This window comes from Vicugna pacos, chromosome 6 (genome assembly GCF_048564905.1).
Source record: "Vicugna pacos chromosome 6, VicPac4, whole genome shotgun sequence".
NCBI classification, from domain to species: Eukaryota; Metazoa; Chordata; class Mammalia; order Artiodactyla; family Camelidae; genus Vicugna; species Vicugna pacos.
In genome coordinates this window covers 84,765,454-84,786,600 of record NC_132992.1, presented here as the reverse complement: position 1 = coordinate 84,786,600, position 21,147 = coordinate 84,765,454, and the positions used below count along the sequence as shown (strand labels likewise).

The 21,147-nt window shown below is 34.0% G+C and overlaps 1 protein-coding gene across 2 annotated transcripts in view; it reads left to right on the top strand.

Moving 5' to 3' along the window:
- TRIP11 (thyroid hormone receptor interactor 11) overlaps window positions 1-21,147 on the top strand; it is a 63,869-nt gene that overhangs the window by 780 nt on the left and 41,942 nt on the right. For both annotated transcript variants that reach the window (XM_072963616.1, XM_006208202.4), the window contains exons 2-7: window positions 3,375-3,433; window positions 8,497-8,607; window positions 11,261-11,539; window positions 16,033-16,101; window positions 17,823-17,988; window positions 19,413-19,778. In XM_072963616.1, coding sequence (XP_072819717.1) covers window positions 3,375-3,433; window positions 8,497-8,607; window positions 11,261-11,539; window positions 16,033-16,101; window positions 17,823-17,988; window positions 19,413-19,778 — 1,050 coding nt within the window. The remainder of the gene's footprint in view (window positions 1-3,374; window positions 3,434-8,496; window positions 8,608-11,260; window positions 11,540-16,032; window positions 16,102-17,822; window positions 17,989-19,412; window positions 19,779-21,147) is intronic.

Below are 21,147 nucleotides of genomic sequence, written 5' to 3'. Positions count from 1 at the left end.
CTATGTCAAGTAGAGTTTATTTTTGTTTAGTTCATCCACGCCCACCGCTTACTTTGCCCTTAACTTGGGGGCGGAACTGATTTTGATTTTCTTTATACTGGCACAGTTTAAAAAGTTAATTTGTGTATGACACAGTCACTTTTTTGTTTGTTTTCTTCGATTTTTGTAACAATTGAAGTAACTCATAATTAAAATATTTTGTGACTCTTACCCTTTCTCACTTGAATGTATTATTAGTGAAACATGAGTATGTTTTTCCTATTAGTTATTTTATATTTTTGTTAATTCTGGTGTCACATTACACCCTTCCAGCTGAAAGTATACTTTTGTGTTATTGCCCACTCCCCCTCCCCGTCCCGGGAGCATGTTTCTATAGTAGAACAAAGAAGATGCCCTATTCTTTGGGTATCCTTAGCAACCTTCACTCATTTTTGAAGTCGTCATTTTATTTCACTAATGAATAGTGACCTAGAGTTACATGGTAATCGATGATTAAGTTAATTACTATTTTGATTTCTTGATGCTTCTTTGAGCAAGTCGTATTTAGTTCAAAAGAGTTCTTTAATTTCAGTCTGAGTCTGCCTCCAGAGAAATAATGGGGTGGTCTTTTGTATAAGAGCAGTTTCTTTGGCGGTTTTGTTTGTTATAAATAAATTAACATTCTGGTTTATTAGGGTAAAACAGAGAAACATAGTTCGATTTTTTAAAATAGTATTTTTATTGAGAATTTCTGTGGGGTCTATTTAGAAGGGAGGAAAGTTGGGGAGTTGCTGAAATCCATTTAACTGCTTGGGGTACCCCTAGGGTGGGAGGTACGTCAGGTGGGAAAGGTTGGGAATGGGAGTTAAAGGATTCTGCTTGTGTTCAGGAAAGGGTCCTGTGATCTTGAGGGCAGTCAGAAGCAGAGAAGGGCTGGATAACATTGGAAATGACTAGTCTCTTCTTGTATCCTAGATAGGGGAAAACACTTGACTGTTCTTTTGATCCTAAGCCAGAAAATATGCACCCCCTACCTCCAGTTTGGCTGTCCTGCAGGCTTAAGGTGGATTCATTTTGTTCTTCCCCACCAGATGTGCTCCTGTATTCTCATTTTAATGGTTTCACCATCAGTCCACTCTCCTAAACTTAAATCTTGTCATCTTTGTTTTGCCTTTTTCTTTTTCATCTCCTTCTTCCACTTTGTCACCAAGCTGTTCATCTTGTGCCTGAATAGTTACTTGTATTTGTCCATTCCTTTATTTTTCCTACTTCCTTAGTTCAGATCCCCATTTTTCTCTTCCATGCACTATTTCTCTTCTGCATTCTGTCACTTGGTTCTCTCTATTCCACTCCATTTTCTGTTTGTTACCAGTTGCTTTTTAAAAGACAAATGTGCTTTAAAATCTCTCAACTCTGTTACTTAAGGATAAAATCCAAACCTCTTAATTTTGGAAGACCAGAAACCTATCCTATTAGGATTCAGCCTTCCTCTTCCAGTCTTGCCTCTTATTCCCTCCTCTTCTCTCCCAGTAGCCACACATGTGCACATTCACATACCCAAGCATGCTTGCACCTAGAGCTTCTTCACAGGGAACTTCATGAGGTACCTGCACAACTCCAAGCCTTCGCGTGGAAAGCACTTCCTTTTCTACTTCCCCCTCTACCCTCCTTTGCCTGGAAAACAGTTTTTCTGGTACAACTCTGCTCACCTGTCAGGTACTTGGTGAAACCATTCTCACTCCATGGCAGATTGAGTTGATTGTGTCTGACAGAACTTTGTAGATCTCTCTCTCTGACAACTCTATTTTATTTATCCTTTTATTTCTAGTATGTGACATCTTTTTTGGTACATGGTAGATGCTCAGTAAAAATTTTGCTGAATGATTAAAATCTGCGATGTTGCTATATGCTTTTATTGTTTTCCCTTTGTATTAAAATAGGCCTTGCTTGACACTTAATTTATTGATTTTGTAAATCACTTAAAAATAGGGTCAGAGTACAGTTCATTTACTCGTTCAACAAGTGTTTATTGAGTGTCTACCCTGTGCCAATAGTGAACAAGATAATAGTTCCAAAATAGCACTGTTGATACAACTTAAAAATCATCCATATTTACAACTTCGGAAAGTTGCTATTCTACCAAATGTTATACTAATTTAGGAAGTTGGGCTTTTGAATTAGACATGGATTGAAATTCCACATCTATATGTTACAAGTTTTGGAATCTTTGGCAAATTATTATATACTTAACTTTTAAAAAGCAGAGCTTTCCTATCTTAAATAGGGATAACAATACTTCATGAGGTTGGGAAAATTAAATGAAATCATGAATGTAAAATGCCTACACTGTGCCTAGCAAATAGTAAGCTTAAATAAATATTTTTGTTTTCCCTCATTGAGGAAGACTTTTTTGGTCTGCATAACATTCCCCCTTTATTCTTAAAAAGGCCAGGATTTTGGAGGAGGAAGTGGTAAGGGAGAGAGATCTTCATGTACCTTTTTTTTTTAATCCCTCTTTGAAGCAATTGCTGCTTCTAACAATGATCTTCCTAAACAGATTAGATTATAATTTGTTCTCATCTAAGTAGCAGTTAGACAGTCCTGCCAGAGTTTCAAGCAAGATGTATAAACAATCACATAAGCAACCCTACCTGGTGGTTTTCAAAACAAGAAGAGTGGGTTTGTCACTAGTATTTATTTGATGCCACTTGCATTTTCTTTTGATTTAAACTATAATTCAGAGAAGTTATTTTTATAATTTTAAAGAACTGTGAGTAATGAAAAATACTAATACTTAGAAAAGATCTCTAACTCTGTGGATAATGATTATCTAGCATCAACTGTTTCATTTTGGCACTGCTGGGCTCTGACTCTCCTTTTAAATGACAATAACTGAGCTAATTCCCATTTTAAATAACTTGTGGCCATGTTACTTGAAATAAGTGTTCTATTGATGCATTTTTATTTTTTGTTTATAGGTCATTTTTTTTTTGATTGTGGGCAGAAAAAGAAGTAAGGTCTTAAATCCCAGTTGCTTAAGAAGAAGTTAGGAAGTCTCCATAAGCTCCAGGTTCATGAGTTTAATCAAAAATTGTGCTAAGGCACCAGAGAAAAATTAATTTTCCATAACAAAATTTTACTGAACACTTCCAAGGGGTAAAGGTAGATGTCCTAGGGTAGAGAAGATACGCAAAGACTGACTTACTTGACAATAAACATTTGTGACAGTAGAAGTTGTGGTAACAATCAAGTGATGTTTGCCTTCTGAATTTGTTCTCAGATCAGCATACTATTCTGTTTAAAGCTCAGTGAAATATATTTTCCTTAAAATGTCTGTTTATTACTTCACATGGTGTTGATCATGTATTCAGTATATGCTGTTTCTTTTGTGGCAGAATTACCTAATGCTAGGAGAAAGGAAGTTGAAGCCATTCATACAATCTTAAGATCAGAGGTAAGAAAACTAAGATTTAGATTTTTCTTTTTTGAAGCCATGGAAGTTACTCATACTTTATTTCAGCTCTCTGTCTTTAATGCACTTCTTACCCCTTTTTCTCTTTCTTTTAGTTTGTTTTTTAAGCCCTGTCATCTTCCTTTGATGAAGAATATATTTACATGTTTCTGCACTTGGCTATTTAGTATTTCCACGTTTGCTTCTGAAGGCTAGAGAAAGGAAAACTGTCAAATACAGAAATAATAGTGGCAACAGTTTATCAAGGATTCACTATGTTTTAACAGTGTGCTAAGTTGCAGTAGTACGTTTATTTAAGTATAATGTGAAGAATGCAATTCTGTTTACTCTAGAGCTTTTTGACCCCCTAACATGAGAAAAGTGTGGTATTTGTGTACAAAGAAATTAAGAATATAGGAATAGCAAATTAATTTTACCTTTTTTTTCATTATTAGTCAGTGCCTCGTGGTGACTAGCTCTGGACATTGTACTCAGTAGGGATAAGGATAGCTTGGAAAGGGTTCAAAGGAAAGCCGTAAAGAAAATGAAAGGTTTCAGAGTGGGATCTATTGTAAAGTACTAAAGACACCCAACTATTTAGCCTTTGGATACGAACAGTGAAGGAACACTTAACAGGATTTTGGCAAACAGTATTCTTAGAGGACTGTGGTAAGCATGTTTTCCTTTGCTAAGCACATAAAAGGAGAAAATGGAATTTAAGTATGAGTAAGTATTTCCTGACGACAAGCATTATTGAACTGTGGTCTAGATTATCAAGGTGAGATTGTGGAATTTGAAAGAAGAGGACCTCTCAAGGGGGACTACAGCAGTATTTTGCTGCAATACAAGATGGTGATTTGGTAGAGACCTTAGCTGTAATTACCTAATTAGTAAGTGTTTTAGTGACAGATGAACTTAATAGCTTCTTTCTTTGTAAGGCTGAGATAGGAAATTGTTCTTATAGTCCCTAAAGAAATCCTTGGGAAAGCACTCATTAGTACAGGCCTACCCAGAAAAATTAAATGGCAGAGATGTGTGTAGTGGCGTTAATATAGCTAAATTCAGCAGTATACATTTGAGAAGGGAAAATAAATGGGGCTAACCTGCTTAATGAATGACTGCTCTGTATTGAGCTTGAGAGAGGAGATAGAAAACTTCTGTCCCTCTGTTGATGAGTCTCTCATTGTTATCCTTGGAATGTGGCAAATATGAGTCTAGGATTCAAAAATATTTATTTTTGACATGCTCAAATGAAAGCCAACTTCCTTGTTTGGTGCTTATTCAGAATACCATGAGCTATTCAAATACTAGAAGAAAACAGACTATTGGACTTCCCAAGGGCTTTGTTTTCTAAGGTGGTTTTGACTACACATGATGCCATATATCAGCATACAAGCACTTCATGAAGGTAACGCTCATGTGACTGTGTAATAAGAGGTGAACATATGTTTGAAGCCATTAGGAAATTAGAATAAAAAATTCTATTTTGAAAGTTTTAGTATAGACAGAGGACAGTATGTTTTCTAGAGGAAATTAGATTTGCTTACAGATGTTAATATTTGAAATTGACTGAATTAGGGCTCTTCAGTTGCAAGTAATAGCAGCCAACCTAAACTAATTTAACCCTCTGTGCCAAGAAAAATAGTCTTCACATTTACCATATAGATCCAATGAACTCTTAATTTTTTTATATTAAGTCTATAATTTTATAAATAATTTATAGAAGAATAAAGTGATAGTGAAAAACTGCTAGAAATTTAATGAGAACTTATATATAGCAGATTCACGTTTTTATTTCATATGTTTCTGCTTTTGAAAATGTACTCAAAATAGGCAGTGCTCTTTGAATGCAGTGAACTGCTTATTAACTCTTTTCATCAACTGGAATGTATCTTGTAAGTACTGATTTCAGGTTTCAATTACATCTCTAATAGATTTTACCTTATTATTCTGGTTCTTTTTTTTAAATTTTTTTTGTTTGTTTTTTGGAGGGGGAGGTAATTAGGTGAATTATTTTTTATTTTTGTTCTTTGTTTATTTGATGGAGGCTAAGGGGATTGAACCCATGACTTCCTATATGCTAAGCATGTGTTCTCCACTGAGCTATACCCTCCCCTGGTTCTTCTTTTGACTGGTGTCATTAAAACCAATACTTTGGAAAACTTGGACAGCTCATGATTTTGTTAAGGACATGGCTGTTGTCTTTGATCCATAATTACAAAATCTTTTTATTCTTAGATTTATAAATACCAATTAGTAATCAATCCACTAATTTTTTTTTATTTTGATGTCATCTGTTTCCTCTCCGTCACATATGTATACACCTCTGCCTTTTCAGCGTTTATCCATGTAAGAACTGTATCAAGTAAATGTTGGTGTATAAATATCAAATATAATGAAATAAAACTGTTACATATTCATTTAGCAAAGTAGGATGGGGTGGTTCAGGTTCTCATCACAAAATACTGTGAGATAAAATCTTTTTTATTGAATGACTAGCTTGATAAGAACACTGTATTTCCTTTTTGTTCTTGGAAATATATTGTTCATTCGTCAGTTCTTGAGTCTGAGAAATTCTAGGATATTGCTGTATAAAGACTTGACTAAGATTTTGCTTCTACATTCATTTTCACCATAACTGTTAGAGCTGTTTTCTGTCTCTTTGCGTTTATCTTCTTACTTACCTAACAGCTGTGAAATATTTCCCTCTGTCAATTTTCTTTACTTTGTTGAAAAGTGAAAATTCTGAATTTTCGACTGTGTTCAATGAAATCAACACCCTCCCCCACAAAAAAAAAACCCCAAAAAGTAACACTACAGAGATGCTATCTTCAGATTGCTGTTTTCTTTTTAAAAGATGATGCAATACTTTGGGTCAGAAAACTGGTTATTTCACTGTTGCATCATTCTTGTAGGTGATTCTTTGAGTCTCCCTTTTTCTTAAGTCTTTTTTAACATAGTTGTAAATAATTGATGAATAATGATTAATTCTTAGGATGATAAACTAGCAAAATGTTTCAAGATACAGAAAAAACAAGATCATTATGACCTCATGATTGTTGTTAGATTGATAAAAGGACCCAATGTACTCTGACGATAATTGCAAAATAGAATGAATATTAATCTATTAAAAAATAAGCGTATTTTGTCTTTGTTGGAAGACCACTAAGAAAGAATAAATGTTATAAATATCAGTCCTTACAGATAGTTAGGACTGCTCAAAAAAGAAACTCACAAGCTAAAATTGTTCTGGTAGAACTTAATGATATAATAAGGGTTAAGCAGGATGGAGTAATTCAAGGATATGAGTATCTCATGGATTCCAATTTTAGCCAGTCTTTGAGAAAGGGCTGCAAACAGAACTGGACACCGTCAGGAATCTGTCTCTCTCATTTTTATTCCTCTCTGTTCTTTGTATGTGTTTATTCTTTTTTCCTTTCAGACCGGCCCCCTCTGCTTCATATTTCATGTAATAGATAATATGGCCATGGACAACTCCTGGTATGTTTTGGGTCAGCCACATGAAGGAAATCTGTCCTTCGTATGCTTTATCAACCTTTCTGACTCTCATGTGGCTAGGGAGATCAGGAGAGACAGCCAAATTAGTTATTGGCCAAATTGAAAGTTTTCCAGTTCTGCTTAATCAGAGTTAAACAAATAGCGTTAAGTATTTTTATGTGAAAAAACCTAGAGTGGATTTTATGACTTTAGTTTATTCTGTTCTTTCAGTTGTGTGTGATGTTTCATGTTAACAGCTCAAAGAAAATCATGCAAAAACAGCCAGTAGATTAGAGGATAATTAGTTGTGTTATCATTGATCCTGTTTCTTATTAATATTTCTCCAAGATAACCAAGGTCTATTAGATTTCTGGACGTAAACTCCCAAACTAAGATTTGTGTGGTGTAATTTTTCCTTTAACTTTATTTTACACCATTGATTTTCTCTGAGAATTCATATAATCTCCGTGGATCATACTTTTCACATCTGTTGATGTAAGAAATTCCTCCTAGACTCTAAGAAGAAACCAGATGACATCCCCAAAGTAAAAACAGTCTTCACTTTCTAGTGGGAGCTTTCTTTCCCACCATCAGTCTCCTTATCCTGTTAAATCATTGTTTGCAGATACATTAATAGAATTCTTAGTTAATTATTATCTGTAAGAACTTGTAAATTCCTTTTTGCAGGAACTTTTAGTGTCTATTTCTATTGCTCCATTATATCCTTATTCATTCAAATGTCAAAGAATGATACTAGGTTAAGATAATTTAATATTTAGGTACATAAAATTTAAGTCATTTTTTGTCATTTTCCAACACCTTAAAACAAAAGACTGTAATGTCTAAATTCATTGAATTATACTTAGAATATTTTGTGTGCTTCTAATTGTAATTTTGTAAACTGAGTTCCAGTAGTGGTTTTCAAAATGAAATTTTCCGAGTTGCCTCACTCAGGATCCTGGGGTTCAGTCAGACAAGTAATGTGAGGCTTTGGCCTCCTACCTATACTTCAGCCGTAAGTCTTTTTTGGGGGAAATTAGGTTTATTTATTTATTATTCTTCATAGATGCACTAGGGATTGAACCCAGGACCTTGTGCATGCTAAGCATGCATGCTATCAATGAGCTGTACCCTCCCCCTCAACCATAAGTCTTTTAAAAAAGATTTCTTTAAAAAACTTTTATGTTTAGATAGAAAACAGAAATTTTCAAACATGTAATCTAGGTCATTCATTTACCAGACATTGATTGCCTCCTGTATAGAGCACAGTAGGCAGTGAACACTGAGGGTACAAAGATGGAGGGAATACTGATCAGTGACTTTTTCTTAGCAGAAAATCAAACTGAGTGAGGTTTTTTTAACCTTGGTTCAGAATTATGCACAATCTCTATAAACATGCTAATTGCTCTTGTGACTTTAATTGAAAGTGTGTTTTGAAGACCAAAATTCTGAGACCTGCTATATTAATCTTTTTTTGTGTGATATATGTTTTTCATTAATGCCATGCACATACTATTACTAACATGTTTTTATCTTTTTGTTGAAAACACTTTTTTCTTTGCTTCTAGAATGAGAGACTCAAAAAAGTTTGTACTGATCTGGAAGAGAAGCATGAAGCATCAGAGCTTCAAATCAAGCAGCAGTCTATGAGTTACCGAAATCAACTACAACAGAAAGAGGTAAAGGTTATATTACAGCTACTTCACATTTATTTCATGGTAATGTATTTAGGAAAGTTTCTATGAGTTATAATATAAATCAAGCTCTATTTAGATCCATAAAAATATTGAAAGGGTCTTGAAGTTAATAATTCCTAACTCAGTGTGCTATTACTACTTTAACAAGAACTCTAAGCTTTTAAGTTTATGTTACATAAACTAACCTTTCTAGAGTTTAAGCTCCAAAAGAAGAAAAGTCTTTGTATAAAATATCTTCAGCCATCTATTGTTTATAATTTTTGATCTTATGAAACCAATTTCTCCTCTGTTTATCTAAAACTTTTAAATCAGTGTGCTCGCTAATAACATTTCTTTTTAAAAAAATTTTAAACTACAAGTGTTAATATATGCTTATTAATGCTTATTGGTATTCCATGGAAAAACAATATTAAGTATTTATTTTATAATTGGTTTATGCTGTTCTGTAATGTTTTCCCCTTTAGTTTGATAGAAATGGTAATTTTGGAAATAAGTTATCTTTCCTTAGCAATGATGGTAATATATAATTTAATCAGTGCTACTGTGAATCCTTAAAATATAGGTTATGTCCCTATGTTTCATTCTGTTGAATTCTCTTTAGTGTTTAGGACATAAGTGAAATTCATTAAATGCTTCTATTGAATTGAGCCATTTCTTGTTTAATTATCCAGATCATTTGGGTATTCAGTTTGTTGAATTAAATGCTCATTTCTACCATAACTTTATATTTGGGTTTTTAAAATTTAGATGCCTTGATTTCTAGTTCTTTTAGTAATGTACTAAGGTGAAAAATAAAAGTAAACCACATTAAAGATAAATATAAACATTTAAAGAACTTAAATTTGCAATCTGTTTGGAGTTGATTCCATAAATACAATAAAAAAATAAAATGAATATAAAAAAGTAGAGTTACAAGTTCAAATTAAAGTTTAAAGACCTCCGCCCCTCTTTTTAAAAAGGTTCGACATATACAAAGTTACTCTGTCACATTGCTTTCAAAGTCTTTAAGCAATACTGTTTCAGTTTCTGCACTTATGTATCATGGACTAGTAGCAGACATTCATGGCATTTGTCCACAGACCATATGTTGAGCAGCACTGACTTAACAGATACTCCAGTAGAGTAGCAGCTCCCACCCAGGGGTTTAAAACTGAATCATAGAAAATACACATTGTTAGGTCCTCCAGAAGATTCTGATTTAGTGTACTGGGAAGGAGCCCTGGTACTGGTGTTTTTCAAAAATCCCAAAAGCTGATTCTGATGCTTACATCCTAGTTGAAAAAACCGCTGTGGAAAATTTTGGCACTTTATTTTCTACTTAACTATTGACATTAGGGAGCAAATTAAGAATTCAAGTTTAGGAATACCTCTTTGTTATCAGAACTTGCACTTTTTAACTCTACAGCTTGATATAAATGTCTGTGGTATAATGACAACTTTCTTTGTATTATAGCTACATTTGAAAAAAATTGTTCATTTCAGTACTTTTTACTAGAATGAAATAATATATGTATATACTTTAGATCTGCTATTTTCTGAATCTGTATGCTGCCCTCATTGTGGTGTTCATATGTCCCAAAGATATAATTTGCCTCATATCAAATTAAGGGAAAATGAAATTTATATATTGCTATAAATTTCCATTAGAGAAGGGGCTCTGGTATGAAAAAAAACCTGTTTATTATGAGAGTTGACATAATTGTATTTGGTTTTTGTTTGTCTAATTGCTTGACATTATTCTGGTAGAAATACCATTACTTGTTGGCTGTCTCCTCAGTATCACATTTTCCTCAGTTGTGGCAGTTATCTGCTGGACTAGTTTGAGCATTTTATAGAATGCTTATTTCAGTTTTCTCTAGGTAACTCACTTTTATATTTTGAGTAATCGGAAATGGATTTACAACGGTTGTAGTAAGTCCTGTGTTCATAACTTCTTTTGGGTGTTGACTTCGTATTGCCAGCCTTCAGTCAAAATTCTGCTTGGGGTTTCACGTATTTATACTGTTGTCTCCCTGAATAGAGTCAGATTTTCACTGGCCTCTGTTTGCCAAGGCCTTTTTCAATGCATAATTTCCTTCTAAGACTAATGAGCTAATAATCACAGGTTTACTGTGAAGATTGGATTAATAAAGCTTTCTTCCAGCTGTGTTGTACAGACCAGTGCAAAGTTATTCCTGATTCACGGTGCATTTTAAGCCTAAATCCAGCCATAATCAGTTACATAAGGCTCTTCCAACAGATGTTCCAAGAAACTCTCCAACATAGACTGATGCAACTTTTGTTTTCTTGTTTCTTGAGCCTTGATAGCCACACACAGAACCCTAAGAAATTGCCCATAGTGTCTAATATGTAGAAGATGGTAAACTGATTCTTAACTGAGAATTTCATTGCTTTAGTTAACATATGAGTGAAATTCTGATCCTCATACTAATTGAAACATTGTGCTTTGATTATGGTGATAATGTTTGCTTTTGAAATAAAGATGTTATGTTGAGATGCTATAGATGGCTTGGATTCAGTTGATAGAGTACCATTGTTGGGTAATCTTAAATTATTAGAACTTTTAACATTATGAATCTATAAAAAGTATGGTTATTTTAAAGTACCTTCTCTAAAATATGGACTACAAATATAGGTAGAAATCAGCCATCTTAAAGCAAGACAGATTGCGCTGCAGGATCAGTTGCTGAAGCTGCAGTCAGCAGCTCCATCCGGGACTTCAGGGGTTGGTGGTGTACCGCCAACCACTGCATCGTCTTCTTTCGGTTACGGTTTAAGTCATCATGCTTCAGCTCTTCATGATGATGACATGGACTTTGGTGATGTAATTTCATCACAAAGAGAAATAAACAGATTATCAAATGAAGTTTCAAGACTGGAGTCTGAAGTTGGCCATTGGAGGCATATTGCTCAGGTAGGTAAAATTTTCATGAGTTTTTGAGAACTATGAGTGAGTGAAAATACTAGTGCTATGTGTTGAACTTTTGTATCAGAAAGAACCCTGGACTTGGAAATCAAAAACTTGTGTTCTAATTCTGCCAGTGACTTTCCAAGTGATTTTAGTTAGGTCATCTTTCCCTCTCAGCCTCACTTTTCCCTTCCAAAATACTTGGGAGAAATTTTCAAAAAAAATTTAAAGCAAGAGAACCATGTTTTAAAATAAAATTAAGAGTTACAAGCCCAGGGCTTAAAGGAGACAAAAATGAAGTTGCTGTGGTTGAACCAGCACCTTTTCCACTGGAGTCCCTGAGGCTTCTCTGGGGAATCCAAGGCACCAGATTTGAAACTGTTTGCTTGGATGTTGTCTGAGGTTCTTGTTTTCATTAGTTATATGTAAAATGAAAAATCTGGTAACTAGTATTATAAAACAAACTATTTTGTGTTGTTTTTCATGCATTGGAAATTAAGTCCTTCCTATTTTGGGCTGTAAACTTTCTTCCAGAGATCCCCTTTTTATCTTATATGTTAGATTTTATGTTATACTGAGGTTGCCAGTACATATGAGGTCCTGAAATAAACTGGAACATTGTGCAAGTGAATTTTATTCCATCAGTGTGGAGAAAAAGAAAATGTAAAAGTGAAGAGATTATTTCTATCTTTTTGTGAGTGTAATTTAGTTGTGTAAACAAGAAATCCACCGAATTAAAATGATCTTTTTTCCCAAGTTGCTAGACATTCCCAATACCCACAATAAACCTTAAAGAAGATGATCTGTTTGTCCATCTTATCCCTAAAAAGTTAGTAGTTCTTAAACTTTGTATGTATGAGAATAACCTAGGAACGTGATAATACTGTAGGTCCCCTGTCCTACATTCAGAGATTAGAGATTAGTATTTTGTAACTGATTTTAGGGTGTTGGAAAATGCGTTCAAACAAATAAATACCCAGGTGTTTCTGATGATCTGATGAACATATTTTAAGAAACATTGCTTAAGTAAGATTTCATGTGGAAAAGGTAGATTTTTGATATATTTACTTCAGCATATCTTGAATGCCTACTAACAGGCCTGTACTGGGATATAATGGTGAAAAAGGCATAACCGGGACCTTTCAAGGGACTTGTGTCATACTTTACAAGGTGTTTCCATATATACTAACCCAATATATTATCTTTAATAACTTTGGGGTGTTTAGTACCTCTGTTTTGCAGATAAGCAAAGTAAAAGTTTAATACACCCACTGTCACGGTGATTAAATTATGCTTCAAATATACATCTTTCAACTCCAGATCTTGTGTTCTTTCCAATATACTGTGGTCTTTTTTTATTGCTATTTTTTTGTAACTTTTTAAAAATTGAAGTACAGTCAGTTTACAATGTTGTGTCAATTTCTGGTGTACAGCATAAAGTTTTAGTCATACATATACATACATACATTCATTTTCATATTCTGTCTCATTATAGGTTATTGTAAGATGTTAAATCTAGTTCCCTGTGCTATACAGTATAAACTTGTTATTTACCTATTTTATATAGCTAGTATCTGCAAATCTCAATCTCTCAATATAACCCCTCCCCCCATAACCATAAGTTTGTTTTCTTTGTGAATCTGTTTCTGTTTTGTAAATAAGTTCATTTGTGTCTTTTTTTTAAAGATTCCAGATACAAGTAACATCATATGGTATTTTTCTTTCTCTTTCTGACTTACTTCACTTAGAATGACTATCTCTAGGTCCATCCATGTTGCTGCAAATGGCATTAATTTCTTTTTTATGGCTGAGTAGTATTCCATTTGTGTGTGTGTGTGTGTGTGTGTGTGTGTGTGTGTGTGTGTGTGTGTGTGTGTACATACTACAACTTCTTCATCCAGTCATCTGTTGATGGACATTTAGGTTGTTTCCATGTCTTGGCCATTGTAAATAGTGCTGCTGTGAACATTGGGGTGCATATATCTTTTCAAATTGGAGTTCCCTCCAGATATATACCTATGACTGGGATTGCTGGATTATGTAGTAAATTTATTGTTAGCTTTTTGAGGAATCTCCATGCTGTTTTCCATAATGGCTGCACCAAACTACATTCCCACCAACAGTGTAGGAGAGTTTGCTTTTTCTCCACACCTCCAGCATTAATTGTTTGTGGACTTTTTAATGATGGCCATTCTGACTGGTGTGAGGTGATACCTCATTATAGTTTTGATTTGCATTTCTCTGATAACTAGTGATATTGAGCATGTTTTCATGTGCCTGTTGGCCATTTATATGTCTTCATCGGAGAGTTGCTTGTTTAGGTCTTTTGCCCATTTTTTGATAGGGCTTTTTGTTGTCATTATTAAGTTGTATGAGCTGTTTGTATATTCTGGAGATTAAGCCCTTGTCAGTTGCATTGTTTGCAAATATTTTTTCCTATTCTGTTGGTTGTCTTTTTGTTTTGTTTATAGTTTCATTTACTGTGCAAAAGCTTATAAGTTTAATTAGGTCCCATTTATTTAATTTTGCTTTTATTTCTATTGCTTGGGTAGACTGTCCTAGGAGAACATTACTAAGATTTATGTCAGAGAATGTTTTGCCTATGTTTTCCTCTAGGAGGTTTATTCTGTCTTGTCTTCTGTTTAAGTCTTTAAGCCATTTTGAGTTTATTTTGTATGAGGGAATGTTCTAACTTCATTGATTTACATGTGGCTGTTCAGCTTTACCAACACCACTTGCTGAAGAGACTGTCTTTTCTCCATTGTATATTCTTGCCTCCTTTGTCAAAGATTGACCATAAGTCTGTGGGCTTATTTCTGGGCTCTTTATTTTGTTCCATTGATCCATGTGTCTGTTTTTGTGCCAGTACCTCACTGTTTTGATTTGTAGTATTGTTTGAAATGTGGGAGGGTTATTCCTCCAGCTTTGTTCTTTTTCCTCAGGATTGCTTTGATGATTCTGGGTCTCTTGTGATTCCACATAAATTTTAGGATTATTTGTTCTAGTTCTGTGAAAAATGTCCTGGGTAATTTGATAGGGATCACATTAAATCTGTAGATTGCTTTGGGTAGCATGGTCATCTTAACATTGTTAATTCTAATCCAAGAGCATGGGATATTGTTTCATTTCTTTAAGTCATCTCTAATTTCCTTAATCAGTGTTTTGTAGTTCTCTACCTAAAAATCTTTCACTCCTTTGTCAGGTTTATTCCTAGGTTGTTGTGGGTTTTTTGCTTTTTTGTGTGTGTGTGTGATTTTAAAAGGGATTTTTTTTTTTACTTTTCTAGTATTTCATTGTTAGTGTAGAGAAATGCAACTGATTTCTGTATGTTAATCTTGTATTCTGCTATCTTGCCAAATTCTTTTATCAGCTCTAATAGTTTTTGTGTGGAGCCTTTGGGGTTTTCTATATATAGCATCATGCCATCCGCATATAGTGACAATTTTACCTCTACTCTTCTAATTTGGACTCATTTCTTTTTCTTATCTGATTGCTATGGCTAGGATTTCCAATACTGTGTTGAATAGAAGTGGTGAGAGTGGGCATCTTTGTTCCAGATTTTAGCAGGAAGGCTTTGATCTTTTCACCATTGAGTATTATATTGGCTGTGGGTTTGTCATAAGAGCTTTTATTATATAGAAATATGTTCCCTCTGTACACGCTTGTGAGAGTTCTTATAAATGGGTGTTGAATTTTATCAAATGCTTTTTCTGCATTTGTTTAGTTGATCATGTGATTTTTTGTCATTTCTTTTGTTGATGTGGTATATTGCATTGATATGCATATGTTGAACCATCCTTGTATCCCTGGTATGAATCCAACTTTATCATAGTGTACAATCTTTTTTATGTGTTGTTGGATGTGTTCCTTCTTTTATCCACAGAGCAGCTTTTGGTTCCTTAAGATGCTATACTAAATGTTAATAGATGATCAACATACAGCTTTGAATGAGAAGAAAATAATCCAAAAGCCAATATATTAATACTAGTAATATTAATATTAGCATTAGTATTGGGTAACTTTACATTTTGGAAATTATCTTATAGGAAACTGCTTGATTATCATCAAATTTACATTTTGTTAAGCCAAGAAAAATATTCTATGGTGTTTTCCTTCTTATTTTATAAAAGTATTGTCTTCCCCAATTAGTTAACAAACTCTTAAGAGACATTTATTGTGTGTTATTCAGTATTTAAAGAATAGTAGATTCTTTAAAAGGTGCTTGGCATTCTTCAATAAGAATTTGGAAAATACCTCCCATTTTTTTCTTATTTATGTTTTTAAAATATATTTTTTATTGAAGTATAGTTGATTTATATTAGTTTCAGGTGTACAACATAATGATACAATATTTTTGTAAATTTACATTCTGTTTAGAGTTATAAAATATTGGCTGTATTCCTTGTACAAATGCACCCTATTTTTTGAAAAATATATTTTAATTATCTTTTATAAGAAAATCAGCATGATTATTTTCTAATTCTGTTTTTCTGATCTAGACTTCTAAAGCACAAGGATCAGATAACCCTGAGCAAAGTGAAATCTGCAAACTACAAAATATCATTAAGGTAAGGTGGATTTGTTATAGATGTAAACTATGGGTGTTATATATCTAAAATTTGCTAATTAAAAGTATAAGTCTGAATTAATAAAAGTCTTTTATAAAAGTATTTTATAGAATATAATATTTGTTTTGTTTTGCTCTTTTATATCTTCTCTATTCTTTATGACAAGTATATAAGAATATCTCTCTTTCCAAAATCATCTGGTTTTGAATGCTTATTTGTTAGTTTATGTTTCATAAGTCTCTGTTTTCTATTGTATCTTGTAAAACACTCTTTTTTAAAATAAAATTCCAGGGTTGCCAAAATTTCAAGGGTTAGGGTTAAAAGATACTGGATAGAACACAATGTTAGTAGTATTTATTGTAAATAATTATTTTTCCTTTATGATAGAATTTTGCTAGTTTGTGTCAGTTATTTCCTTCAAGAAAAGACTCAGTTACACATACTTATGACAGTCAATTGTTTTTAGTATGTAGATTATTGTCACGTACAGATTGTTTTTAGATTTTGGTTTTATTATTATAATTCTAGTGTGGATGGGTTCCTTGGTCAGACCTGGGTTTGAATCCTGGCTGTATTATTTATCAGCTCTGCTGCTTTGGGCAAGTTACTTAACCTTTACAAGTTTCTGTTTTATCATCATAAAGTAGATATCATCATAATAGCTCTCCTGTAGGGTTGTTTTGAGGTTTAAATATAAAGTTCCTTGTCAAGTACTGGCACATATGTAAGTGCATAGGACTAAAAAATAACTTCATTTGCCTTCTCAGGAAATAGAAACTAAATTATAGATTAGCATTCTTGGCTACAAGTAACAAAAACCGTCTTTGGCTAAGTAAAGCATAAGAGAATTTATTGGAAGGAGCCAAGGTAGTCTATCCACAGGAATGAAGGAAGAATTGAGCATTTTGGCCTGAGGAGGGTAGGAGTTGGACCAACATCAGAAATCTAGTTAGTGGGACACAGTGAAGAGACTCTTGAGGGTGTGACTGTTAGAATGCTTCAACCAGTTTTCCCTCTTTGAGATACTCAGCTTAAGGTCCAGGTTCCTAGGAAAGAGGTAATGGTCTCAACTTGGGTAGCAAGGCACTTTGGTTGACAGTTTGGCAATCCCATCAAGACTGCAGTGGAGGGGCATAAATTGGGAGTTTGAGATTTGCAGATAGTAACTACCATATATAAAATAGATAAACAACAAAGTCCTACTGTATAGCACAGGGAACTCTTTCAATACCTTGTAATAGCCTGTAATGAAAAAGAATATGAAAAGAAATATTTGTACAACTGAATGACTGTGCTGTACACCAGAAATTAATATAACATTGTAAATTGACTATACTTTAAAAAAAAAAAAAAGACTGGGAAAAGGAAAGGCTGAACAAGAAGATGGACATAATAGGACAACGGGAACAGGTTGGCCAGAAAGTTGACACTGATATTGGAGGAATATGTCATCAACAGGAGTTCATGGTCACAGATACTAGTGGAAAAAAAGGTATTTTTGCTTGCTTTTTATTTCAGTTATTTCTTGCCAGTGTTCCCTCATTAAAAGTAGAAAAATTGTTTTTAAGGCCCAAGAAAAGAAAAGGTGGAGTCTTCTAGAATTGTCCAAATTTGGGGCCTTAACCAATTTCAGAGAATTATTTTTAATAATATGGACTTTCAGACGACAACGAGTTTAGATATTATTATAAATGTGGTTAACTTTGTTTTTATTTTTTAAGGAGCTTAAACAGAACCGAAGTCAGGAAATTGATGACCATCAACATGAAATGTCAGTATTGCAGAATGCACATCAACAGAAATTGACAGAAATAGCTCGTCGGCATCGAGAAGAACTAAGTGACTATGAGGAACGAATTGAAGAACTGGAAAATCTGTTACAGCAAGGTTATTAATTTCATTAGTTTAACGTTTCATTAGTTTAAATGACAAGCCTAGCTGATACAAACTTGGAGTAAGTTCTAAAGAATGAGTAGATGACTAGGTCTGCTCATCTGCCAGAAGTTTGCAATGACACCACTGATGTCAAGATTCTGCAAAAATGGAAAAGTTCTTTTGCCTTTGTGATAAATAGTTACAGTACAGATTTCTTTACATTGTTTGGTGTGTTTTGACTTTCTTTCAAATTCAGATATTTAGACTTTTTAGTATTTGACTCAAATATGTTTTCTTAACTTTTGAAAGTGCTTTGTTTATTATAGTAATTTAACTTTTTTAAAAAGACTTAATTTTTTTAGAGCAGATTTAAATTTATAATAAAATCAAGAGGTACAAAGATCTCCCTTATACCCCATCCCCCTACATGCATAACCTCCCCCACTATCTATGTCACTCATCAGAATAGTACATTTTTTTTAACAAGGATAAACCTACATAGACACATCATAATCACCCAAAGTCCATATTTATCTTAGGGTTTACATTTGATGTTTACAGCAGCTTTATTCTTAACTATGGATTTGGACAAATGTATAATATTGTTATAATATCATACAGTGTATTTTCATTGCCCTAAAAATCCTCTGTGCTCTGCCTGTTCTTTCCCCCATCCCACCCTCATAACCAGTGATCTTTTTTATTGTCTTCATTGTTTTGTCTTTTCCAAAATTGTCATATAGTTGGAGCCATATAGTATATAGCCTTTTCTGATGGACTACTTTCACTTAGTAATGTGCATTTAAGTTTCCTACATTTTTTTAAATTTATTTTTTACTGAGGTATGGTTGATGTACAGTATTATGTAAATTTCAGGTGTACATTTCCTGCATTTTTTTTATGGCTTGATAGCTCATTTCTTTTTAGCACTGAATAATATTCCATTGTTTGGGTGTGCCGCAGTTTTTTTTATCCATTCATCTTCTGAAGGGCATTTGGTTGTTTCCAAGTTTTGGCAAATACGAATAAAGCTGCTATTAATATCTTTGTTCAGGTTTTTGTGTGGATATAAGTTTTCAACTCCTGGTTAAATACCAGGGGGTATGATTGCTGAAGGGATTATGATCACATGATAAGAGTATCATATTTCTTAGTTTTGTTAGAAATTAGTAAACTCCTCTCAAACGTCTATAACGTTTTGCAGTTCTACCTGCAGTGAATGAGAGTTCTTGTTGCTCTACATCCTTAGCAGCATTTGGTGGTGTTAGTATTCGAATTTTGGCCATTCTAATAGGAAAACTATTACCTCACTGTTGTTGTAATTTTTCTTTTTAAGCCTTCCAAGTTCTGAAGCCTATTAAATCTTTTAGTTGTAGTAGCAGGCTGTTTCTTTACTCAACATTTGATGTGTGCTTTATTTTATCTTTATGTACTAGGTGGCTCTGGGATTACAGTAACTGATCACTCTAAAATCCATGAGATGCAACAGACTATTCAAGTTCTACAAACTGAAAAAGTAGAGTCTACAAAAAAAATCTCAGAACTTGAAGATAAAGTAAAAGACATAAATGAAAAATTATCTTCTGCAGAAAATGACAGAGATGTTTTGACAAAGGAACAAGAAAGACTAAATGTGGAAAACAAACAAATACTTGAAGAGTGTGAAAGGTTGAAACTGGAATGTAGCGAATTGCAGCCTTATGCTGTGAAGCAGAGTGATGCTGTGACAGGAAAGGAAAGAGGTTTTCCACAGAGCACATCAGAACAAGAAGAAGTGTTCAGACTGCAGCAAGCGCTATCTGGTATAAAATGTTTGAAACTTATTTCTAATTGGTGTTTCATTTCATGCTAGTTGTTTTTAGAAACAAACACTTGGATAATTGAACACTTTATGGAAATAGAGTATTAATGGAAATGACTGTGTGGAATTTGAATAGAATTGTGTTCTTTGGATTCAGTGCCATAATTAATAGATGACAAATAGGAAGTTTCTACTAAAAAGGGGTAAGTGTTGGCTAGGTCTCTCTCAGCCTCCCTTCCTCATCCTTTTAAGTATTTATGTGGAACTCATTGACTTCGGAGGCTAACTAGATTTCTGAGAAGTGTTTATGTAGACATTTGTTGGGAGGAGATTATCACGTAATTCCTATAACTCATAAGGCCCAGATTTGCAGTTAGAGAATGCAGCCTACCGTCTTCAAAATTCTCTATTACCTTTCAAAATTATCCATATCTAGAATGGTAAAGCCATAGGTCTTCCATCACTTACCATGGTTATATTTAGTTACCATACAGTGTTTCTGGTTATAAAAAGTAACTGCTGAATGAAATAGGCCAAACACCAGTATTCATTTACACCAGGAAAATATAGTCGGAGCTCTCCACTGGAAAGATGCATCTTGTTTTTCCCTCAGTCCTCTTCTCACAGTAGGAACTCTCACTTTATGAACTCATTCATTCCTGCTCTGGAGGTTCCTAGCCCTTGTATACTTGCGACCCCGTCCTGCCTCCCCTTCTGTATTCTTCCTTACTTAGTTGTTTATCAGAGCTCCTGGCTTGGATGGCAAACTCTGTATACATTCAAATTAAAGTTAAGTTCAAAGTAGAGTGACCCTGTCCTTTTCCCCCTCTTCCTTTCCCTACCTTGGTGATTGATAATATTTGCCAGTCTTCAGAAAACTTGAAGTTGTTACCTTGCAAGTCCTGTAGGTTCTCTTTCCTTGACTTCTCTCTGGGTCAGTAATATTTCAGGATTGTATCCCATAGGAGCTCTAGGGTTTCTCAGGTGCCTCACTCTTGGGAGCTGCCATGAAGGCAAAGGGATGGCTGTGTGGTGAGGTTCTGGACTCCTTTCTCATTTGCCTTCAAAGAGGCTCTGCTCTTTTGAAAATACATTTATTTACTTAATATATTGGGTGATCCCTATGAGTTTATTTGCTTTAAAAACAAGCCTACTGCCATAGTCCTTCCTTTTTTCCCCCATTTCCACGGTCACTGAATAACTTCAGCCAATCATAGTATCTTTTTGCCTGTGTAACTGCAGTAGTCTCTTAATAGAGCAGAATAGCTTAAGGGTTAAGAACATGACTGGGTTGGAATCCAGCTCCATCACTAACTGACCTTAGGCAGGTTAATTAACATCTCTATGTGTTGGTTTTTTTCATTTCCATG